Source organism: Bombus vancouverensis, chromosome 10, assembly GCF_051014615.1.
Source record: "Bombus vancouverensis nearcticus chromosome 10, iyBomVanc1_principal, whole genome shotgun sequence".
Classification (NCBI taxonomy): domain Eukaryota; kingdom Metazoa; phylum Arthropoda; class Insecta; order Hymenoptera; family Apidae; genus Bombus; species Bombus vancouverensis.
In genome coordinates this window covers 12,432,653-12,441,418 of record NC_134920.1, presented here as the reverse complement: position 1 = coordinate 12,441,418, position 8,766 = coordinate 12,432,653, and the positions used below count along the sequence as shown (strand labels likewise).

Genomic DNA, 8,766 nt, shown 5'->3' with positions numbered 1-8,766 from the left:
TCGACAACAGTCGAGATTACCGGAGTTCATTATCAGGGAAAAACATGGCTGGCTGTTATGTCGCCAGAGAAAATCGAAGCGACGATTAGCGGCGCGAGAGGAAACGCCACGACGTTTAAAATGGAATGCGCCAATCAATCGACACGTATAAACCTTCGCGATTCCGCGCGGGTCTCGGTTGCGTTTTTCTTTTCTTTTCGCTCGATGCACAGGATAGGGACCATTAACTCGCTCGATTTTACACGGACCTACGAGGCACAACTAGTTTTGTCTCGTATTTCTACGTCCTCTTTTTCCCATCTTTCCATTTTCTTTTGGGTTTCGCGTTCACAAGTTGCACAGTTACTTTGTACAGTTTCTCTTACACGTCGCAATTTTCATGTACTACGCGATCGTCAACGACAACGTTGCAACAATGGCGGTTCTAACAACGGGCTGATCGTTTAACCCGCGTGAGGCGCAAACTCGTTTGAGAAAGGTGGGGCAAGCGAAGCATTAGAACCGAAACAAGAGGGATGAGCTCGTACACGTGTTCGAAAGATCGCCAAGCACACTCGTGTGTTCGTTAACCACGGAGATAAGGTGCCTATACGTAGGTGACACGTGTTACGAAAATACACGGCTAAGCAGCACGGAGGGAGGCGGCGAGATAAAATTAGAAGGAGAGAAAAGCGCGTCGTCGAAACGTTTGTTTTAAGGTCCCGCCCGGTTCCACGACATTCGCCGCAATTTTTCTTTTCACGTCCGCTTACGGCACGGAGAAACGCTTCAATTCGGTGAACGGAGGGCTCCTCCCGGTTCCGGGGAACCTAAATTAATAATAACGTTTGAACAAAGCGCGGAAAAAATACGAGCTCGCGAATGAGCAGGCCTCGCGAACGATTAAGTTCGATCGATCGATCTTTGTAATTACGGTATCTCGCTTGCTTTTCTCGTAATCTTCGGTATCTCGCTTGGAGATTAATGTTCAGGTTTTTGTTTAAGATTAAATCGAAGTTTGCATGTAGGAAAAATGAAATTTACACGTTGCCTATTTATTAGAGTGACGTACGTAAACGAGTAGTAGGAAGAGAATCAAATTGCCAACGCGAACACGATGAATTATCCGGTAGTTTTGTTACTCGTTCGGTGGAACACATTCAGCGAACACGTAGCCTCTTGTACACTTTCGTTTTCTTTGTATTTACTTTTTCCGAGGGAACGACGCTTCTGAATGAGTTATCGCGGCAAAGCCTTGAGCCCACTCAATTATCTTAATGAGCAGAAACGCCAATAGACGCGCCACATTTTCGAGGCTACGTCTTATTTTTAAACCCGTTCCCGCGTTGACGAATTTGCGAACGCTAGTCATCCCTAAATGGTGTACGACCCTTCGCAGCAACTGTCAATGAGGAAATTTCTTTCGGAAAATTTTGTCCAAAACCAGCTTGTAATTAACTGATAATTTCAAACAGCAATGGGAAGACCAACATCGATTAACACCTCGTTAAGAACCTGCAACTTTGATATTCTATTTTATATTTGGTATTGTTATTACGATCAATGCAAAATTAGTTCAATTGGTAAATAAGAACGAACGGTACAAATCGTGCTGATGCGAGAAAATGAATTATTAGAAAAGATTAGAGCGTATGTACAAAGTATAAAATAAAGTTTGGATAGTTTTTCTTTGTGTTTTATAAAATATTTGTAAAATCACAGTGACCGTCTAATATCGTTCGAATTAAGTATTAAACGTAACATGATACAAAATATACTGAAACATAAAGCAGTACATTAAGGGATAAAGCGAAGAATTTGAATTCTTACGCGAAGGCGCATAAGGAAAAGGTAGAATAAAAATGCAGAGTCACAGTGTACTTGAAAGAATGCATAGTTTCTTTATGACAGACGCAGGGGCAAATATTCCATTAAACCGACGTTTATCTTTGTAACGGTATCCTCGTGCGCAAGAATTGCGTACACGTAATACACCACCTATTCCGTGCATCCGTGTTTAATAGCTTCCATCGCAACTTTTTGCTTAAACTTCGCCATATATGAAATTTCGTTTCGTTCTGCTTGATCTGTCTGGTATTTCGCGTACGAGCATGATCCCTGTAATATTACACATTCATTTTACCATTCTGGTCAAACGTATTTGACCCCACACGACTATCAGCCGTTTATAAATGTACAACAATGTGCATTATCGAAAATTATTGAAATGCTGAATTACGTACCAATTTAATATTCCGATGCAGCATTCGTACAGATGAAACTATTCTGCGAACATTTTATCATGTTGAATGCTGCATTGCGAAGTTCCCTATTTCGATATAGAGTTCTCATCGTCGAATTATGCAACTGCGAGATCAACCCCCTGCCTTGTGAATTTTTCTTTGTACAAAGACCTGTGCGTACAAAACAAAAAGAAACAAAGGAAAAGGGGGAACAGAGTGAAAAAGGAATACGGAAATCTGCGCGGCGTCGATCCGTTAAGATTCCAAAGGCGAAAAACTATTTCTGGTACAGTCACGTGCGAACCGCAACGCCGCAAAAGTCTCCAACGTTTGCCGCGTTTCCCTTTCCCGCATCGGTTAACTTAGATTCTTCGACGAACCACCCATCAAAATGATAAACTTCTCTCCTCCCATGAAAGAAACCGGAGCAAGCACGTCGGTGCATTTATTTTCGTACTCTACTTTTCCCCGTGTCGAGTGGATAATAGATCGAAATTCCAGTTGAGAGAATCACAAGGGCATCTTGCCGCTGGATAGTGCGCGAACAGTCTGACCAATCGGTCCAACTATGGCGCCACCGATCAAGAACTACCCGTCGGTAAGGTAGGAAAATCGATTGGTTGCAACGTTGCCGGTTCTAGCGGGCATTCGGCGTACAAAGTGGATAGTGGGGGTTAGTTACGGCGGAATCGCAAATATTCGGTGATGGTGGTGCGCGACAAGGGTGATAAAAAAAGCAGTGTCGCGAGAACGTGAATTTGGACGGGCCTAGTGGACACGCGAGGCCATGCGTCCGTTTTACGTCGCGTTTGCACACGTCGCTGCACGATCTCGTAGCGTCGCGATGCCTTTGCTCGCGTCGTTCCTCGCAATTACGCAATGATTAGTCGTCACGATGTTGGATCCGGGGTGTTAGGATCGTTTGTGAATTTGTTCGATCGAAAGATTTCTTTCTCGATGGTTGATCGTGGATGAACAGTTGCGTTTATTTTAATCGACGAGATTCTGTTGATTCTAACGACGAACGCTCGAGCTGACGACGACGCTTCTTTATGTTTAAGGTTACCAGCATGAGCTTTTGGTCCCGCAGACGATTTCATATCACTCCGCTACAAGCGTTCGCGGCGCTGTTTCTCATGATCATGCTGTTTTGGTACAGCCTCAGTCGGCAAGAGACACCTCAGCAACCGTGCAGCGTGCCCGAGGAATTCACGGAGAAACTACACGAACTTACCTACAGGTCCATACGATTGAGTTCTAGTTACTGGCTGTAGATAAGTTTACGTCTGAACACGTGGGTTAATTCCCCTTTGTGCCGGCATGCTAGTTTGTTCTGCGATCCTCTACTACTTGCTTATTATTAAATTATTGCCTATATTATGTGTAATTATGTAAGCACGTTGACTAATTAGTTAATCCTGTGTTTTACGAGCAGCTATGATTTTAAAGATACCAGAATGCTGTCTCCCATTTTTGTTACAACGATTTGCTTAAATAAACTACTCTTTTGTTTACCTTTGATCCTAACTAACTTTTTCGCTAGGAACAATCATACATACACGATATATATGATTTTTTACAACACGATTTCCACTTCTGTTTGTTTGTCTTACGCTTTAATTAATTGTATAAAGTATTTATATGTTCATGAACGTATATTTCTCCGTATAAACAATTTCATCGACCGATAGACCGAGCATCTCTGCTTTCAAATATTCCTCAATTTCACCAACCATTATCTGCACATTCGCTAACAATTTTATAGCTCGCTGCACGATCAAATCGAGCCGAGCTATGATCACCGAAAGTTCGCTTCAATCACGAGGTGACGAACCGTCAAATTCGTCTGCCTGACTAAAGCGAAACTTTCACTAGGCACGGTTTTCTCTCGTCACGAGTTTCACCAAGCTATCGTTCGTTCAACTCTTTTGTCGTGTGTGACTCCATTAGGGTCCACTTAGTGCTAGCGAAACTGAGCATCGTGCACTTTCTGTGCTTCGGAGGACTCTGGGGTCAAGTTCGAATCGGTCGTGCCTTGCCATGGGCACGTAAGGTCGAGCTTTGCCTGGTCGACACTCTCAGAGACGATGTCCTAATCACGAAAGCATTCCGTCAAGCTGCTTTGAGCGCTACATACCTGCACGCGGCCGGTGTGTATCAAATCCAGGAACACGGGGTCGGCGAAGATGCGCCCAAGGTGGAGGTCGTTGTCTTCGAGAAGGATGCTGTGGCAAGTTTTATCACTATGTTTTCGTTTTGTACCTTAGTAGCGCAAACGTAGAATATGCGGTTAGTACAAGAATATAACTGAAACAAGTACAGATATTTTGTATAAATCATTTTCTGCCAAACGAATACTGTAATTTGTTTTATGAAATGGAACATTTACAAGGGACAAGGATACGAGATACTTGAAAGTTGTTTGCCAACGAGTACGTTAGAAGCTACGTTACTTTACTATCTGCAAACAGTTCTGTTCCTCACAAAATATCAGATTCGTATGTTAATGACGATCTCCCGTTACGAGTTGTAAACTCCAAACTGCGTGAACATCACCTACGGTTTACGAGATGTGTTTTACATATCAGACAACTAGGACAACAGAAAGTTATCGTTTGGCATTATTTTCGGCAATAAACCGTTGAACTTTCTTTTATTAACATTGCTCGGCTTTAGTACGTACGATATAAACTTTTAAAGATCGTTTTGCAGCATAGAAGGACAAGAATCTAGAACATCAAGATATTAAGGTCATTTCAAATGTTTTTCGTTCTGACACACCATAGCGAACAATTATATTTCATCTTTTACTATACCCAACTATGACGCAAAAGTAAAAGTTCTAACGATGAAATTAAGTTTACAGCGAATAAAACTAATATTTTCTATTTAGAATACACGCGTTGTTTGAAACATTGAACGTTAAAAATTCTCAAAAATTGGCCGCTTAGAATTTCATTAAATAACTAAATTCTTCAAGCTTGCCTAAAATAATCAATTTGTTTCAAGAAAGAATCATCTAACTATACCAAAGTAGTTCACATTTCAGCTATACTACGCATACAAAATTAAGAAACACGTTCAAACTACGTTACGTATTCGACATTACTTAATTATTTAACGCTTGAAATAATAATTTCTTTCTTTTTCTGCAGACACGAATGGTAAGAAGAGTAGGTTGGACAAGAAGGGTGTTGCCTCCGGACTGCGAATTTTCCCCCAGTCTACAATGTTTTCCACCTCGGCTTATAATTCCTCCCTTACCGGCGAAACTGTTCGGTAGTCGATTAATACCTGTCCCTAGAGGAGGCATCGAATTGCAAAAATATCACTATCCTAACGATTGGTGGCTCGAGGTGAAACCCACCGACTGCACCGAGCTACAAGAAACCAACGCGTAGTGCTACATTTCATAGTAGACACGATATATTCCCGACGTAACGATAAATCTTTCGAACAGACAGCCGAAGATGTCCTCTAGGATTACTAAGGAAAGGACAAAATGGAGCGCGTGTGTTACCTCTGTCCGGTCCTATTACAAAAGCATCTTTATTTTTCACAGACTCGTTTCACGAAACTACCAGAAATATATAATTCGAGACTTGGAATTTATTGAAATTGGTAATGTAAAATCGAAGATTCGTATTGAGAAGGAAGCTATGTATTAGGTTGTGCGAAACGTTTCTTTCTGTTTTATAAGGAAACAATAGACGCACAATGCTTTTTCTTTTATATTAGTTTATTGAATTACGCAGGAACATAATAATAGAGATAAAACGAAATGGGTCACACCTAATTCGATGAAATAATATAAAACAGAAATTGTTGTTCATCTGTTATCACCTTATGAAACGAAAGAAACTTTTCGGACGATCTCACATATGTCGTTTATTTTATAACACGAATCGTTGCGTCTGTTTGAACATACGGCAATGTGCAAGAGTTTCTGACCGAATAGATTTTCAGTTTATATTTCAAAAGCGACGTTCTAAAGAATTTGAACTATACAGTACACGGTATAATTCAACAGTAATAACGATTGTTATTTATCAATTATTAGAATGTGAAGGAAATGTTTGTTATCTCTTTCATTTGCTATGCCCTTATCCGATAATAAATTCTTTTAGATATCGTTTTTGAAATATAAAATGGAAACTTGCGTATAGTTTGCGTTCCGTGAATTTAATATATAAAGGAATGTCATAGAATTAGTTTTGATAGCTATAAAATAACTCGTCGAGTTTCAGATTAATTTAAGAATCGTACATGAAACACACGATGGTGGATGATCAATCGTTAAAATCATCGGTGAAAGTTCGTGTCTTATTCTTAAAGGCTTTCGGACAATGTTGTTCTTTCGGCTATTAAAAGATGGTTGATGAATGTAATTATCCGTGAATAACAGGTTTCGGTAACGACATTGATGATGTTCTAGGTAAAAGTCGCTCCTAAGAAAGTATCACGAATTATAGCTAAGCTACGCGAGAAAAGTTTCAACGTTCGGTCGTCGAATAAGAAATTTTGTGCTTGTGATTTTATACGAGCGTTGAAACTTCATAATTTCTGTCATTGTATCGACAGAATCTTACGCTCTCGTGACCGAAATTATCGATCGCAACACCGATGAGAAATATCGGAGACAAATATATAATAAACCAAAGAAACAATTAGTTTGCTGGGTGGCACGTAAACGGTGGAAATGAAATTTTCCAAGCGTAAATTAGAACTTATGAAAGTTAGACAATTGCGGAATAGGAAAATTGTTCCTCGTAAGGAGCTGAATATTCGTGGGAATCTTCATATTTTACACGCTATGATTTCATTTAGCGAATAGCAAATATTAGAGACAAGTGTGATAACGAGTGTGAACCCTTTGCACTTTGCCGATTGCTTTAACGATTACAATTATGGCGATATTTATATGAAATACTAATATTTCATTTCATAGGAAATTATTTAATTTTCATATTCTTGATCTTGCTCGATTTCATTTCTCTACGTTCTTTAAATCATATTTGATTCGATTGGTTTTTTTTTTATTTAAAAACCTAGGTAATATTTTTAAGCTTTCGAAAGGTATGAAAGAATCGTTATTGATTTAAAGAGTTTCACGCATCTATTTAATGGCAACATTTGCCTCAAAACATTGGAAGCCTTTTTTATTTCTTGGAACGAGTCCGAGATCGAGATATAAACACTGGAAGACTGTAACATGAGTCCGTGATACATTTTTCAAGGTATTTTAAATAATAAAATATCTTGGCTGGTCGTATAATATAAACGTTATACGAAGATACAGTATATCACACGCGATGTATCTTTAGACCTAGCCGACGCATATTATGACACGTATACGATATGTTGTCGCATTTCTGTCACTCTGAGACAAGACGTTAGGTTGTAATTAGTATATCGCGAATTCAAAGGGTTGAATTTACCATAAATTATACACAGACAGAATCGCAGTAAGATGATGTAAATTGGACAGTAAGCGACACCCTTCTGTCCACAATTGTTAATAAATCACCCAGATACTTTTCCATGAGATACGATTTAATTTGTATATAAATTAAATTTTTCTTATATCTCTCCAACTTGAGAAAAATCTCAAGTTATTTCTATTTTTAAAGCTACAATTTTTCATCAAATTTGTTTGATTCTCTTCTTTTAAATTATATAATTCTTCGTTAAATCTTATCGCGATTCTGTGTATGTCTACTGTAAATGGTATTTACATAAGCAGCCTAACAATCTCCATGTCTATTAACTACTTTGATCCGAAACATGAAAAGATACAGATATGCTTCTTTAAAAGCTTTGATAGTACAATTATTTATACGACTATTTGTACCGCTTTTTAAACGCTATATCAACGAAAACAAACGTTCCAATTTTTCCATATTTCTACAAACTCGTCGAATTCCTCTCGAAGTAACGTTACATTCGCATCCTTCGATTATCGTCGTTAAAAGTACTTTCTTCGTCGTCGTTTCATCGAACTGTATTCTGTATTCGTATTTCTCACGATAATTCATATTGATTTAGCTGTGAATATTGAAACGTGTTTGCGTCGACTTTATTACAGTGCCGTGTAATTGAAAATGTAAAGACGCTTATGATTTTGTTTTGTTTCGTTTCGCAATTACTATCGCGCGATCAGGCAATATATTTGGCGTTTGCGGAAAATACGTTGACTCAAATTTGATTAGCTTTTTACTCGATTCTTATACCTTTTCTTCTTTTTGAATTCTTATCCTTGATTTTTCTTCTCAACGAGTGTACTTAAAAGTTAATTCTCGTTTGAAACGTAATGTAATGTACGAAACAAATTTAACAAAGACTGAACTTATTCTATACGCTGTTTTAAACGAATTTTTAATTTATTCTTCGATTTAGAAAAAAGGACTGAGTATCATTGTTTGCATCTAATGGAGAACGGGACAATTTAACGTTAATGCGGACAAAAACGATAGGAATCGTTGTAAAAGGAAGTTGAGAAAGCGTTTGTTAACACTTGATCTATACTATGCTTCCAGAGATTGTT

At 38.7% G+C, this 8,766-nt stretch overlaps 1 protein-coding gene across 1 annotated transcript; it reads left to right on the top strand.

Moving 5' to 3' along the window:
• Positions 1–2,898: 2,898 nt before the first annotated feature.
• LOC117163550 (uncharacterized) lies at positions 2,899–7,767 on the top strand. Its single transcript, XM_033345918.2, has 4 exons — positions 2,899–3,200; positions 3,284–3,462; positions 4,173–4,452; positions 5,378–7,767. Exons 2-4 carry the CDS (start codon positions 3,293–3,295, stop codon positions 5,621–5,623), a joined length of 696 nt encoding a protein of 231 aa, XP_033201809.1. The 5' UTR covers positions 2,899–3,200; positions 3,284–3,292; the 3' UTR covers positions 5,624–7,767.
• Positions 7,768–8,766: the final 999 nt, after the last annotated feature.